The 16,392-nt window shown below is 41.3% G+C and overlaps 1 protein-coding gene across 6 annotated transcripts; it reads right to left on the bottom strand.

The window, feature by feature from the left end:
- Positions 1-726: 726 nt before the first annotated feature.
- On the bottom strand, positions 727-16,269 carry ACP1 (acid phosphatase 1). Of its 6 annotated transcripts, none has more exons than XM_007971671.3 (7): positions 16,127-16,269; positions 8,655-8,728; positions 8,450-8,563; positions 7,511-7,618; positions 3,794-3,855; positions 1,920-2,025; positions 727-1,779 (listed from the first exon to the last, which is right to left on the bottom strand). In XM_007971671.3, the coding sequence occupies exons 1-7, from the start codon at positions 16,167-16,169 to the stop codon at positions 1,702-1,704; spliced, it is 585 nt and encodes a 194-aa protein (XP_007969862.1). In that variant the 5' UTR covers positions 16,170-16,269; the 3' UTR covers positions 727-1,701. The 6 variants fall into 6 exon arrangements, 5 of the variants coding, with proteins under 5 accessions (XP_007969862.1, XP_007969858.1, XP_007969863.1 ...); XM_007971667.3 differs by lacking the exon at positions 8,450-8,563 and adding an exon at positions 8,295-8,408 and having other exon boundaries at positions 16,127-16,252; XR_005243199.2 differs by lacking the exon at positions 7,511-7,618 and having other exon boundaries at positions 8,295-8,563; positions 16,127-16,252.
- Positions 16,270-16,392: the final 123 nt, after the last annotated feature.

The following is a 16,392-nucleotide window of genomic DNA, read 5'->3' as shown; positions in this document are numbered from 1 at the left end:
TTTTATTTCCAAACATAAAGGAATAGAAGAGTAAGAAATTTTGACTTTGAGATAATTAAAAGCAATTACTGAATGAAGAGAACAGGGTGTAACTTTTGAAGTGTTCTTATTTAATCCTGTTTTCTAATTACAGCTTATTACTTGACCTTTTCTTCCCAATTTTTTATGTTTTAAGGATATCATGTTCAAATATCCAATCTATTAATATTTAATCCCCTAAGTTTTCTGTATGTCTGAGTAATTCCAACAAGAGCAAGACTCACTGAGTTTGCAAACTTTCTTCCTATGAAGACAGCATGGCACTTCCACATGATACAGTGGGGAAACTACTCACTTTCATCTGGCAGCAGCTCATCCTCCAGGCACTAGTGAGTCAAGGATCAAACATGTCTCCTCCCCCTGGCACTGCCTGGGACCCTGACGATACTGGTCAGGAGTGCAGATGTCCTGGCCAGGCGGCTGTGCGTCACTGCACAGGAGGGCACAGCACAGAGGCAACGTGTCCAGAGGATGGTATTAGGCAAGGACATTTCCAGCTGTAGGACCTCAAACTCCTTTCAGAAACTAGACATTATGATAGGCGGCAGCAATGTGCTTATTTTCATCATTTTACTTTCTCATCCTGAAGATAAAACATGCACACATAACATCATAGATCATGTAAAAGGGACAAAACGATGTGTTCAAATGCTTCCTTGTCAATAAAAAAAACAGGCAGACACCAGATTTATATCTCTAGTTGTATTTTTATAACTCCCCAGTTTATTTTGAAATATTCATGATTTCGACATCATCTCAAAATACACAGAAATTACCTATATCTGCCTATACATTTATTAAATGCTGATGAAGAATACTTAATATTTAAGCATGCCAAATAATAAAGCATTTCCCAACTTTTAAAATTATTTTTAAAAATAAGCCAATTTATATTGGACATTTGGGTTACATGTGCATATAAAAAGTGTCATATTCCTCAACTGACCATAGTTAGACTAGCATACAAGCGTCCTTCTTTCTGGATATAATTAAGTTTCAGAGGCAAAGTGGTTCAGATGGGAGCAAATGAGCTGACCTCCTCATGAAGTAAACTCGACAAAAATCATGAAGAATTGAAGGTGCTAATGACTGTTTCCATAAATGTTTCTCTCTTCCCTATCTTTTCAATATACAAGTGTGCACTATGGGTGTGTATAAATTAAAACACTTCTAATCTAGACTGTGAGCTCCTATGGAGAGGGCTACTGTCAATCCATAAAAGGCCCTGGGGAAGAGAGAGGTAGCACAGGGAGCAGAGGGCACCTGCCCTCCATCAGGCCATCCACAAACCTACTGCAGAGGTAGACTTGACTATCTAAGTCTCAGCGGGCTTAGATGCTGACCTGGGCCTTCAAGTGAGGTTTTCCTTCATTATGTTGTATGTTGCTTGTTCTACTATTTTTGTAATTGGGGCAAAGTGAGATGTTCAACTAGTCTAAGAATGCTTAATATACCCCATAAACTGTCAGAATCAAATAATTTTATTGATTCTTCTGCCAAACATAACTGATTTCCATCTACAATATTTTTTAAGGTAAGAAACAGTAAGTCAACTGAACAAAGAGCTGGGCCTTTGGGCTCTGGAACATGATGACACACTGACTGAGAATGCAGGACCTCAGGGTGGGGTCTAGTCAGGCCACAGCAGGGCATGAACCTGCCTCAGTCGGCCTTCTCCAAGAATGCTCTGCAGCACCTGACACATTGCTGGTACACCGTCTCAAAGTCAGAGTCATTCCCCTAAATGGACAGGAAAAGAAGAAAATGGCAAAACCTGCATAACAAAAACATCCTGAACACAATCTACTCTGTTATTTAATACTGCAGGATACACACGTGGTGGGTCATCATATTAGCCCTAAAACGTGAACTGTACTTACATAATAGGGATCTTCAATAATAAGTTGTTTTTGTGGATCATAGCTCCCAAGTAGTTCAATTTTAGCTTTGCAGGTTTTAACTTGATTACTTTTTCTATTCAAATCTCTGTAAAATTGAAACATGAACTTAGTTTTCTGATCTATGGTTTCAAGTTAAACAGGGACATCTGCTAGGGTCTTATGAAACATCCATATCAAAATCGAGACAGGATGACCTAATTTGAAATGAAAAGAACACTCAGCAGGCCCGTGTGGCCCCTTCTGCAGCTGTATGCCAATGCCCTCTCTAGGCAAGAGAGTTCGCGACAGCAGCTTATTCTCACTGATTCTGTTATACAAAATATACAATAACTATATTTTCTCCCACGAAATATATTTTGAGACAATCAAGTTTCAGAGATAAAACAAAGGTGACAGAAAGGAACCCAAAACACCATCTGAACCAGTCCCCAAACAGAGGGCTACCAATTCCATCCTCAGGTGTCTTGACAGCACTTCCCGCAGCATGACCCACTCCTTAATTACTCTTCCTCCTTTTACTCCTCATGCCTCTGCCCAAGCTGAGAACTCAGCTTCACTCTAGACTTCCACCTTTAGCTTTCACATTGCTACAAAAGAAAAAGGCAAACTGAACTAAATGCCTCCATTTATTTAACACATTTCGACTGAGCACCTACGACAGATGAGTCGATGAGTCAGGCATGTGCTTTATGTGGGAAAGGAACAGCCAAGAGCCCCGTGTGTGAAGTTTTACAGCAGCTCAGGAGTAGGCACAGGGACGAGAACTGCGGGCAGGCCTAAGTCTAATGCACAATCTGGCCTAGTGACAGGGTAGTGGAATACCTCTACAAAGAAATGAATTTAAGCTGACCCACGAAAGGCAAATAGGAGCCGAATGGCCCAAGCAGCAAGGAGGAGCTTCCAGGCAGAGGAACAGCACATGCAAACGTGAGGCTGCAGGAACTCCGCTTGCCCCCCACACAAAGAAACACAGTGCTCAGTGCCGATCAAAGCAAATGGGGTCTCCCAAAAAGGTGTTTTTACGATATCTATAAGCTATGGTGTCAGCGAAAACAATGAGAACAGAATAAGGACTGAAAAATAAAATTAAAAAATGCATGCATTTTAATGAAGGTCCTGATTAATAAAAAATAATTAAAACTGGTGCATCCCTATCTGTTCATTTGTACAAAAGTAATTAAAAGCACAAATAGTTTATCTTCACCAAAAACAAGTACTATTTATGAAAAAGTCGTGATGTAAGTCAGAATCCTGGAGTGACATTAAATTATGATTAGTTCCCAACGACGCCCTAAGTAGAGGACTGGGGCAGGTCAGGAGAGTGGTGACTGAGGCAGGACGGCAGGGCTCTGCCTCACTGAGCCGAGGCTTAAATCCCACCACATCTACCACACGCTAGCTGCGTGAACTTGGGGACACAACCTAACGTTACCGTTTCTCACGTCCTTCTTTCACAAGATGCGGTAATAAAAGGAACCTACGGTTGCAGAGCTTTGGCCTAAGAATCAATAAAACACTGCCCTGTCCAGGAATCATTACAGCAAAAATAACAAAATTGCTCTCATGTAGAACAATGTGCCTGATACAAAACTATCACAGTCAAGCTAGTTTTCCAATTAAATGATGCTATTAATAACTGGACTTCCCCTTTTCTAAGGTGTATTTCCTTGAAAATACCTAAGGGACAATTCTAGATTACTAAGTTTTTTTGCTGTTCTAAATAAATAATTCTACATATAGTGACCATCACTATTAAAACCTTTAAAATAGAAAAAGTAAATCTGGACAACAAATTACTTGGCCCATTACTGAACTGAGAGTTGAACAGACATATTCTTCAAAAACAGGATTACCTCAGATTGCTTTCATCCATACATAGTATATAATCAAACGTGGCAAAATCTTCTTTGGTAATCTAAAATCGAATAAGAAGTCAAAATACAGTGTTTATACCATTTAAGGCTAGAGTATGCAAAGCAATACTAAAAGAAAAAAAAACTGCTATATTTGAGCCTGTTATTCACTAATTAACAATTTAATTAAATAAATAATTTTTAGGATACTTTTAAGTTAGAACAGAGTTAACCTACTTCTCAAAATTGTACTGCAAAGAAATTTTGTATTATAAAGTTCCATACAATAATCATAAAATAGTATAATGTGTAGACACAATGTTTATACATCAGCTTCAATTCCTTAGTAACAATGTATAACACAGTCAACATACTAAAATGTCACATATTTAATCCCCTTCATTATTCTACTCTATTTTTCATTCCACAAGCACTGAACATCCTGGGCCCCAGTGACACACACCAAGCTAAGCGGATAAGCCGTGTCTGGTGGAGCTGCCCTTCTACACGGGGCAGGCAACACACAGGAGGCACAGATGCCCCGGAGGAAATAAAGCAGAGAGGAGGTACACACAGGTCTGGGGCAGGGAGAAGGAGAAGTATTAAGTTGGGTGGTCAGAGGTGGTCACTAAGAAAGAGACACAGGAGTAATAACCGACAGTCCTCCTTTATTTTGATCGAATATCCATAATTTAAACCTGACACAGAAGAGAATGCCACTCAGTATTTCTACTGATTGTAACCTGAAAGCTTATCATTGTTTTCTGATATAATCTATAAATATACCTACTTAAAATATAAATAAAAAGATTATTTTGTGAATTTCAACTACTATAAATAATGGCAGAATAAGAAACATAAACATACGTACTGCGGAACAAAGGCGGAAAGTGTAATTTTCCTAATACACTTGTTCTTCTAAAAAATGAGAAACTTCAGCTTTTAGCATGCACTTCCAGAAACTAGAAAGGACCGTATTTCGTCAACACTCCCATGGCACTGACTTATTTCAAAATCGAGAATAAGTACAATACTGAATTTTTTTTTCTTTTTTGTTTTTAGAGAAAAGGTCTCACTGTCACCAATGCTGGGGGGCAGTGGTGAGACCATAGCTCACTGCAGCCTCAACTTCTTGAGTTCAAGCCATCTTCCTACCTCAGCCTCCCAAATAGCTGGGACTACAGGCACATGTCATAGCATCCAGCTAACTTTTTAAATTTTTGTAGAGATGGGTCTCACTATATTACCCAGGCTGGTCTTGACCTTTTAGGCTCAAGCAATGTTGAGCCTCTCAAAGTGTTTTTAGGATTATAAGTGTGAGCCACCAAGCCTGAACAGTATTATTTCTCCAAATTAGTTATGTGAGAAATGCCTTAAGATTTAATACTAAACTTGTTTTAAATTCTGGACTAATTGTAAATTTTTCATAAAAAAAGACTTAGTAATTGTTACATAATTTTTAGATGTTACAATAATTGAGAAAGAAAAGAAACAGCTATAACTTATGTAACAAATGCACAGTAAAGGATTTCCACTTGCAGCAGCTTGTGGCAAATCATCCCTACTACTAAAAACAACTAGAAACCCCATATACAAAACCAATGCTCTAGTGACCATCAGGCTTTGGGGGCCATGAGGCCGCTCTAGCTCTGCGGCTCTCGCACAAAAGCAGCCACACACTGCAGGTGAATGAACAAGTCTGGCCGTGTTCCAATAAACACTGTTCATAAAAAAGGTACCTCAAAAAAAGGTGCAGTCCCCAATCTGTAGACTCCTGCCACTTGCCACTTCTCTTCCCGCTAAAACTGGGCAATGACGAGGCCTCAGAACAGGGATCTCAAACAGTTCGGTAGCAGAACTCTTTACCTCTTTACAATTATTTAAATCCTATGTTATGGTTTGGATGTGTCCCCCAAAGTTCCTGTGCTGGAAACTTCATCCCCAACGCAACAACAGTGAGAGGGAGGATCTTGATCAATGCTACTAGCTTGGGAGTGGGCTCCTGACACTGATGGGTCCTCTCTCTCTCCTCTGTTTTCCTCCTCTTGTTTTTCTAGTTCTCGCTCTCACTCACTCTGGGACCCTCTCGACTCCTTCACCTTCTACCACAGGATCAGGCAGCAAGAAGGACCTCACAGCCCCATGAGCCCCTTGACTTTGGACTTCACAGCCTCTGGAACTATAGAAAATAAATCTCTGTTCGTTGTAAATTACCCAGTCTCAGGTACTGTTAGAGCAGCACAAACGGACAAAGATATACAAGCAACAAAACAAAGAGAAAAAAACAGAAAAGGAAAGCAGACTCACAAATGGTCCAGATAATCAGAAAATCAGATAATCAGAGTTGCCACGGTATTTAAAGCAGTTGTGATAGAATGCTCAAGAAAACATAGAGCAAGATGTAGAATTTCACCAGAAAAATAGAATCTACAAAAAAAAAAAAAAAAAAAAAAAATGAAACTTAAAGAATTAAGTAAATAACAGACAATCTTGATACTGTTTGAAAACGGCAGAAAGATTTGTATATCAGAAAACAGGTCGGCAGAAAATATCAGACTGAAGAAGAGAGTGAAAGGGATAGAAAATAGAAGAGCGTTAGAAATACATGTTCAATATACACATAAGGTGAATCTCAGTAGAAAAGAGAAAGAGAAGTACAATATGAAAAGATAACAGCCTGGGATCTTCCAAAATTGATGAAAAGCATCAAGTCGCAACGTCAAGGATCATATCTGGTCTACCATACCGAAACTGCTGAAAACCAAATTCCGAAAGAAAAACTGAAAGACTGCCAGAGAAAGTAATAGACAACAAAAAGACAACCCATTAGCAAATTTTTCAAATGATAAGCAGAAATACTATCAATCTTCAACAAACTTTTTTTAGAGAAGAAAAAGAGGGAACATCCCCAATCTGTTTCATGAGGATGTGTACCCCACTACACAGTGTCTGCTGGGCATGACTCCAACAGAACACAGCAGGTGCACACCGTTACCACAGCAGCACTATCTGCAGTAGCCCCAAACTAGAAACCCCCCAGCCCCCACCAGGAGGAGAGCGGACAAACTGTGAAATGACATCGTATCCAGCAATGACAATTCTATTGCTACAATAAACACGGAGATTCTCACAAGCAAAAAAAGCTGACAGACAACAGCATGTACCATAATTCCACTTCTATGAAGTTAAAAAGTACAACCAATTTTTTGTGGGGATCTCTGGAGGAGTGGGGAGGGGGCTATTATGGGGCCTCAGGGTTGCACTCACAATCTGTGTACACAAGTCAATGAAAAGTTTACCGAAAAGAGAACATAATGTATAATAAAGTAAAAAAATCTCCTTTGAACTAACTGGGCAGAAAGCTCACGTATTCTAAAAGACTAACTATAAGAGTTAAAAATAAGCACCCTAAAAATACTTCATTTATTAAACACAGGTTGAAAGGCACTGAGAAAATTGAGATTTTAAGAAATGGACAATAGTTATCACACATTGTGACATTAGTAAAGGAAAAGAACTTGTAAACAAAGATCTGATGTGATACTGATTCATAAAACATACCTTAAAAATTTCTTAAAAGAAACAGGAAAAAAAAAGCAAGAAACATGTGCAAATACTGCTTCTAAAACTGTTCTTTAAAAAAGTTCCTAATATGTCTTTAAAATACTTCATTTGCATCCACTCATATTACACACTTAGTGAAAAAAAAAAACTGACCTTAAAAACATAAAACTTCAAAGTATGAGTGCTCATATTCTGAAGGACTGCTCCAAATAAATCTATTTTCAACAATGGCCAGTAGAAACTGGCAAGGTATGCAAAGGCCTGAAGAGATTAGGATGGATAAATTGTATAAAAATGTTTAATCACCTGACCAATGACAATTCCATTTCAGAAAAGGTCAGTCCCACAGTACTTCATTTAAATAAATAACTCTTAGAAAAATCAACTTTAGCTTCTAATTTATAATATAAAGACAAGGTTATCTTCAACTGAAATTGCAGAATTTGATTGTGACTTTATTAGACTCTAAACTTCAAGTGTGGCACAACACACTATAATTATGTGTCCATAATGTTGTTGGTATTACCCTATATTACTATGGCACTTCACAGTTGAAAAAATGTTTTGTATATATTATATAACTTAATTCTAGCAACAAACTTGCAATATAGGCAGGATAATTACTATGGCCTAAATGTTTAATAAAAATTATGCAGGAAGGAAGAGAAGACAGAGAGCACCGCTCAGCCCAAGCTCGCAGTCAGGCTCTCTCATTATAAATTACCTAGCTTTTATGTGCATTTTAATAAATAAATTCTAAAGTCATGCAAGTCTTTCAACACTGTGCAACCAGAAGTGAAACAAAATGGACACACTGTAGCTGGTTAAGCTCACCCTAAACAAACACATTCATTAATATACAAATCTAGTTAATCCTTTCACTACTTCTCAAGTTACTGGACTCTACATATTAGAAATGGAACAAGAGCTTGTCTACCTGTCTTGCTTTATGGGCTGTGTGAATGCCATGATTTCTTAGGCAGCTCACAGCTCTTGGGTCTGGGGACCGGCCCACGTTCCAGTCAGAAACAGCACCGCTGTCAATGACCCACTGAAACACAAAACACACATCTTCAAGTCCAAGGACGGTACCTGCCGGGCAACGTGGCTCATGGGGATGCCGTGCCTCTTCATGCAGTTCTGCCCTCGGTAGTCAGGGGCGTTCCCTATCTCATACCCGGAAGTCGCCGCGCTGTCTACCCTCCACTGCAGGGGAAGAAACATGGAATGTTTTTTTGGCAATTTCCTGCCCAGAAGAGTTCAGGCTGGCCTCTTTAAGATAAAGAATGGTACTTACATTCTCTGAGATGTTTTGATCAGTTACAAGTTTCCTGAAAACTGCTTCTGCAATGGGTGATCGACAAATGTTACCTTTAAAAAAAGGGGGGGTTGGGGGACAGAGGGTTAGGTTGGGTGGAAGGACACAGGCCAGTTCCCTCCTCACACACCTGACACGCAGGGGCTGTGCTAGCCCTCAGGAAAAATAAAGGCCACCAACACTATCCTTTGACGCCTTTGTCCAACCAGTGAGGGTAGACCCTGCTGGAGAAGTTCAGTGACCTGACACCAACCGGCCAAGTACTCCAAGTATAGATGACAAAGATATCAGAGTAACAATTTCAACCAAAATTATTGTTTAAAGAGCTGCTACTAAAGATCCAGGAGCGAATCATGAAAATCAAGTGGGTTGCAACCAGCTTATTTTAAAATGAAATACAACAGAATAAAAATAAAATACAGTGGTCTGTCCCTCAGCAGACTCAGGGAGCTGGTTCAGGACACCCTCCCACACCTACCCAGTATACCAAAACCTGCATACTCAGGTCCCACAGGTGGCCCCTGCAAATTTGGAGCCCAAGTATAGGAAAAGTCAGCCCTCCATATAGATGGGTTTTTCACTCAGACAACAGGGTATTTTCCATCTGTGCTTGGTTAAAAAAATTACTTGAATAAATCCCTCGAAGTTCAAACCCCTGTGGTTCAAGGGCAAACTTTGTATTTTCAAGTATATCACACATAAGGATGACTATTGTTTCACAAAACAACACACAAACACACAAACATGCATTTAAGCATAAACAGCGATTCAACACCGACATTCACTGAGCGATCACACGCAAAGCCCAGGGACACAGATCCAGGCATCAGCAGCCCAAGGTCGGGGACACCACTCTCCAGACCATGATGTCGACCCCAGGGCCACCCCTACTTCAGACAGCAAGTGAGAAATCCAGGTTCCCCAGGGCTCCCTCAGGTTTGATAATTCCCCCGAATTACTCCCCAAACTCAGGAAAGCAGAACACTTACCATTACAATTTCATTATAATAACAGTAACAAAAACAAAAATGAAAAAAAAAAAAAAACAGCCAAAGCAAGTGACCCCCAGGGCACACTCTGGGAGGTTTCCTGACGGGTAGCTCCACTGTCCTCTGGGACACCTTCCCCTCCTGTCATCAACATGGGGCAATATTCAAAGAGTACTGCCAACCCGGGAAGCTCCTCAGAGCCTTGGTGCTCTGAAGTTTTACTGGGGTTTCTGGAGGGAGACACAATGGGTTCAATCACTGGCCATTCAGCTGAACTCAATCTCCAGGCTCCCTCCCACCCGTGGCTCAAAGCCCCCACCCTGAGTCATCTCATGAGCATATATACTACGGGGGCCACTTCAATAACTAAGACACTCCCATCACTCCTAGAAAACTCCAGGGCATTTAGAGGTTACCTCCCAGGAGCTAAGGTAAGGGCCAAATTCATTACTACCCAGAGGAAAAAGACATAAGATCTCATCCCAAAATAGATCTACCATATACAAGCAATGTACTTATGGGAGGTACACAGTTGGCTATAATAAAAGTGGGAAAATGAATACTAATAAGCAATATACTACAGTAGCACAGAAAAAGAACGATGCTACAAAGCAAAAACAAGACGTAAGAAAATTTCCTACCAGAAAAAAGAAAGATTAGAGATGATATTTAAAGGATGATCAGGATCTTAATGGACAGAGGAAGGGAAAGGCATTTAACTCAGGGGGATTGTGGCACTAAGCAGGTGAGGCTGCGATGCTTCAGGTACAGCCAGCCAGTGTCTGGAAACTGATGGGCTGGTATACAGGAGGCCTAAAACAAAGGGCCAAGACTTGGACTTTGCGTAGCCACTATGAGGAGAAATAGAAAGTCCTATGGAAAAGGGTAATATGACTTATTCAACAAACATATTTTGTATGCCCACTCTATGTGCCAAGCACTGTGCCCTAACCTGAAGACAGAAAGTTGTTTAAAACATAGACCCTTCCTACAAGTTACCAAAATTACTGGCAGGGCTAAGGAAACGCTAGAAGATCACATTACTGAATTGGAGAGACCTTGTAAGAGGCTCCTATGAAGGAGCAAATACAAGACAGTGTCAGAGTGGAAAGGTGTGGCAGCATTCCTCAACCATCATAAAGGTCATGGAAGATACTCCTGTAACAAAAGGCAGGTTAACAAAAGAAAAAACATAGCAAATCTATTTAATCAGTTTTATGTGACATGGAAGCCTTCAGAAACGAAGACCCAAAGACCCAGGGAAATGGTTTTGATGCTTAGATGACCAATGCACAGCCATGTAGAAATGGAACTGGACAAAAGGAAATGATCCAATGGTAGTGGACTGAGGAGGGAAACCCAGCAGGGCCACAGCATTTCCTTCCCCAGGAATGAGGCAGGGCCCCTCTGGAATGGTGTCTTCAAGAGAAGGCAGAAGGGAGAGAGTGACCTTTGTAGGTTTTATGGCTTGCTTTGCGGGAGAGGAGTTCTAGTTTCTATGATCTGTGTTGGGGAAGATAAATGACCGTTTCTATGACCTTGCTTCCGGGGCTACTCTGAGGCCTTCCAGTATCCTTAATGCCAAAGCACCATACTGAGTCCAAACATTAGGAACTGAATTTAGGAAACAGATAAGAAAAAGAAGAACTGTGAGAATAGACAGCACTAAATAAGAGTTTACTCTTTATCATTATTAGGGTTTCTGTTTATGACAAACAAGTACAATGAGGATCTTCTAGTGTTGTAAAACACAGCTAATTCCCTAATTCAGAAAACCAACTTATTGCCTTACTACAGCCTTCAGTTTCTACATTGTAAGACCTAAGCACATTATGTAATTTTTTCTCACAGAAGACTGCAGTTTCCACAGCAGTAAAAAATCTTACCTACAAACCATAAAGGGAGAGACAACAAATTAGCCTTGAATGCCCTCTCTATGCCAATTTGTGTTGTGAAGTTGTTCCTTTCGACATTCTAAATTTTGTTTAGTTTTTTAAACAGGTATTGTCATCAGCACTATTTTAATTACTGAAAGGCTTCCCATGGGTGTGTAACTCTTTTACTTGTCACCATATACCCTGGGAATATTTTTAACAGCAAACATTATATTTCTAAATTAAGACACTTCTTATTATTTTGGAACTGTACAACAGATGCCTAATATCTCAGCATCTAAAAATGTAATAATAAAGACTAGCCCCACACGTTTACAAATAATTATCATTAACTGTAAAATAACAGTTCACTTTCCCCACAACAATATGAAAACTTGCATTATTAACTGTCCTGAAGGCTAATAGTAGTTTGCCCTGTTGATTTCGAAAGTTGATGCCACCAAATTGTGTCATGAAAAAATGGAGCACCCTGGTCTTCAGTGAAACACTGCATGTACTTCACCTACAGAACAAGTTCTAAAAACAGAACACTCCAACCTCAAATGCCTTTAAAAACTGTTCCAATCTGTAAAGTATCAAGTTTGTCTTTTCCAAATTAGGCAGACTATTTTATACCCTTCTTCAGCACCTTCAATTCAAGGATGGAGACTCATAAAAGGCAACAGGTAGGCTCTGGGAGGGTAGGGCTGTGTCTGCTATACCTGGTAAGAGACCCAGCACCCAGTACGGGTGTAGCCCAGAAGTAAAGTGACTCCACCAGCATGTGCTATCTCCACCAACCATGCTGGCTGGGTCATGGCTCCTGCATCATCTTCACTGGTAAGTCTCTATCTTACAAAAACATAAAGCACCCTTCATGATTGGGCTGTAGTAAGCAGCTCAATTATTTCCCATCATTAGCTTCCCTGGTGAAAAACCTCTGATGCTTTTCTACACTTCAGTCTCAAAAGGGTCCAAATAAATGCTTTGAAGGAACAAAACTTTTTACATTTCAAAAGCATACAACTGTTACTCTCCTCTACACGGCTACCAAATAAAGTGCCACTTACCGCTCAAATTCCCTCAGAATGCAACTACTCACCACCCAACCAGTAAGGGCATGCTCCACCTCCAGTTTAATCTCAAAACAACAGCTGAAACTCTTCTTTTTAAACTTAAATTTGATCATTTCCCACGTCTGCTCAAAACCTTCCAATGTTTATTTAGAGTAAGCCCAAGTCTTCACATGGCCTCCCAAGATCTGGATATAAAACATGGGTCTGTAAATTGGCTCATGGTCCACCTTTGTGTACAGCCCACAGCGGTAAGAATAATTTTTACATTGTTGAGTAGTTGGAAAAAATCCAAAAGTAGCATATCTTGTGACATGTGAAAATTATATGGAGTTCCAACTGTCATGTCCATAAATGAAGATCCACTAGAACACAGCCAGGTTCACCACATGCATGGGTACTTTGTGCTACATCCTTTCTGTATGGCATGTGAAGCAAATCTAAAATAATTATAATCTGGTTCTTTACACAAAGAATTTGCAGACTCCTGCCCTAAAGGACCAGTGTATATAAGGAATTAACTTCTCCCTATACATCTACAATGGAAGCACTGAGAAAACAGTCACTCAAATTATCTGCTAAATCTTCCGGTATAGATGAGGAATCTCGACTGAGAAAAGGTATCCAGCCACCAGGTCCAGCCACTGTGGCTTCCCTGTGGTTCACGACCATGGCCAGTATTCTCCCTTCAAAACCTTTACCTGCTTTCCTCTGGGTTCAGGATGCTTCTCCAAAATATCCTAGGCTTGCTTCCTCACCTCCTTCAAGTCTTTACTCAAAGGTCATCTATCAGGTGGGGCCTTCCCTGACCACCCCACTCAAAACTGCACTCCACTCTCATTCCCCTTTTCTGCTCTATTTTTCTTAATGCTTCATACCAACCAATTGAGTGCATCGATTAACACTGGCTGGTGACTGAGAGAACGTGAGCTCCAGAGAGGCTGGGATTTTTGTCTGTTGTGTTCACCACTCCATATATCCCTACCACTTAGAGGAGTGCATGTCATATAGTAGACGCTCAACAACAACAACAACAAATCATTGAATTGTATTGAAATACAGTAGTCCCCCATATTACAAGGCTTTGCTTTCCATGGTTACCCTGTGGTCAGTTTCAGTTGGAAAATATTAAATGAAGAATTCCACAAACAAATAATTCCTAAGTTTTAAATTGTGCACTGTTCTAAGCAGCAGGATAAATTCTCATGCCATCCCATTCCGTCCTGCCCCAGAAGTGAATCATGCCTTTGTCCAGCGTATCCATGCTGTCTATCCACCTACTGCCCTCTTGCTTATCAGATCCATTGTGATATGCTATCACAGTGCCTCAGTTCAAGTCACCCTTAGTTTACTAGTAATGGTCCCAAAGCATAAGAGTAGTGAAGCTAGCAATTCAGATACGGCAGAGAGGCCATAAGCACTACCTTTAAGTAAAAAGGTGAAAGTTTTTGACTTCTTATGGAAAGAAAAAAAAAAAATCTTATACTGAGGTTACTAAGATCTACGGTACGAACAAATCTTCTATCCATGAAAATGTAAACAAGGAAAAAGAAATTCCTGACAGTTTGTCGTCTCGCCTCAAACTGCGAAAGTTGCGACCACAGTTGTAAGTGCTTAGTTAAGGTGGAAACGGCATTACATTTGCGGGTGGAAGAAATGAGCAGACACATGTTCCAACTGACAGCAATTGGGTCCGGTACTATCCACGGTTTCAGGATCCACTGGAGAGTCTTGGAATGTACCACCTACAGCTAAAGTGGGACTACTGCATATGCAAGGATCCACCTCCCCGTTAACAGCAACCATGATACCTTATACCAGCATAATCGACAATACCAACCAGAAATATACAAGGGAATGGAATAGTATTTGGTAACCATCCTTAACCAAACCACTGTTTAATAAACTTATTGATTTCATTCAGCCTTCAATAAGTCTTAAAAAATCAAATGATGGGCCGGGCGCGGTGGCTCACGCCTGTAATCCCAGCACTTTGGGTTGGGAGGCCGAGGCGGGCGGATCACGAGGTCAGGAGATCGAGACCATCCTGGCTAACACGGTGAAACCCCGTCTCTACTAAAATACAAAAAATTAGCCGGGCGCAGTGGCGGGCGCCTGTAGTCCCAGCTACTCGGGAGGCTGAGGCAGGAGAATGGCGCGAACCCGGGAGGCGGAGCTTGCAGCGAGCTGAGAAGGCGCCACTGCACTCCAGCCTGGGCAACAGAGAGAAGACTCCGCCTCAAAAAAAAAAAAAAAAAAAAAAAAAAAAAAAAAAAAAAAAAATCAAATGATGCCCACTACCAATGTGAAATAAGGCGAGCCTTCCAAATCTTCTTTCACAGAAATCAACTTCTACAAAATCTAGTCAGCGTTTATCATATATTGTCCTAAAGCTGGAAACAAAATAAAAAATAAGCCACAGTTATCACCCTCCAGAAAATTAAACTTAGCTGGAATTTCAACAGACTACCAAATAATTATAGTAAAATTTGTGTAATAAAGGATGTCGATAAGCAATCACAAGAAGCAACTCATGGTCTGGGAAAGCAAAGGAGGAAATATTTGGGTTTGACTTTATAAAATAAAAAGACGTTCCAGGCAAAATGCATAATGGGCACCCAGCCATGGAGGCTCAGTAAGCATATGAAGTGCTACAGAACAACGAAAGATTCTGTAAGCCAGTGTCCCGAGAGTGTGAGCAGGAAAAGGTACAGGAGATAAAGTGAGGAGTCTGTAAAAATAAACAGAAATTTTACTCTGCAGGAAATGTAAACTCTCAGAAGGTTTTAAGTAACTGGACTACTGACAATTTAGGCCTTCCTCTCAGGATATAACCTTGTAGTACTACACCGAGGGAAGATCCCTGAAAACCAAACGGAAAGTAAATTATGTTTGAAGTAAGGTAAGCTAAGTGTTGAAATTCCAGGAGTGAAAATATTTTAAGCTGGAAAGTTCCTAAAAGCCATTAATAAAATACACTTTAATTTTTCATGGGCAAAGTTATATAGGGACCTCCAGTTCTCCTTGGCTTGGCTTTTACAATCAAGAAACCCGAAACCGTAAAACTTCATCTCCGTTTAGCTCAGATCCATATCTAAGAACGGCCTAAGGAAACCAGCAAGCAAAACAATTTTGTCATAGGACTCCGGAGGCCCCTAAGAGGCCACATCAGTCCAACAACCCCAGGCCTACCTGGGCCCATTGGAGGGGAACGAGAGGGATTCTAGTAGGTGCAAAGAACGAACCTTGGCTTGTAGGGGCTGTGGCTGCAAATGCCAAAAGCCCTGGATATATGGCAGGTGCGAGGGGACCCAGGTTTACAGGGCAGGCTGGGCCGGTGAACGGGGCGGATGGGGAACGGGGGGGCTGCGAGACACTCCTGGAACACCCTAGCCCTCCCAGTCCCTGGCCTCCCCCCCTCATTGTTCCTAGCCCGGCGGCATAATCCACAGCGCCCAAGCCCGATCCAACCCTCGAGGGGACGTCAGAACATGAGTAAGTCGGCGCCCTCTTACCCAGACACACAAACAGCACGGACTTGGTAGCCTGTTCCGCCATCTTTCCGCGCGCAAAAGCGCCAACAGACCGCGGCGCTCCGCACGCCGACGCGGCGCATGCGCACTGCCAGCCTCTCGCCCTGCGCGCCGGCGCAGTCCCGCACCAACGCCGCCACGGCAACGCGTGCTGGAGCCACGCCTGCGCAATCGGCTGCAGTGCGCCTGCGGGGGCGGTTCTGCGACGGTCTGAGGGCGGGTGGGGAGGGTCCGCGGGTCAGCTGCGA

This window comes from Chlorocebus sabaeus, chromosome 14, assembly GCF_047675955.1.
Source record: "Chlorocebus sabaeus isolate Y175 chromosome 14, mChlSab1.0.hap1, whole genome shotgun sequence".
Lineage (NCBI taxonomy): Eukaryota > Metazoa > Chordata > Mammalia > Primates > Cercopithecidae > Chlorocebus > Chlorocebus sabaeus.
This window is presented reverse-complemented; position numbering and strand designations above follow the sequence as displayed.

Excerpts from the sequence above, each read along its gene's own strand:
- ACP1 (XM_007971671.3), bottom strand. The coding sequence starts at position 16,169 with ATGGCGGAACAGGCTACCAAGTCCGTGCTGTTTGTGTGTCTGG. Across the intron at positions 8,564-8,654 it reads ATCAAAACATCTCAGAGAAT|TGGAGGGTAGACAGCGCGGC; the intron begins GTAAGTACCATT and ends CTTCCCCTGCAG. Across the intron at positions 7,619-8,449 it reads TGAGCCACGTTGCCCGGCAG|GCCTTTGCATACCTTGCCAG; the intron begins GTACCGTCCTTG and ends TAATCTCTTCAG.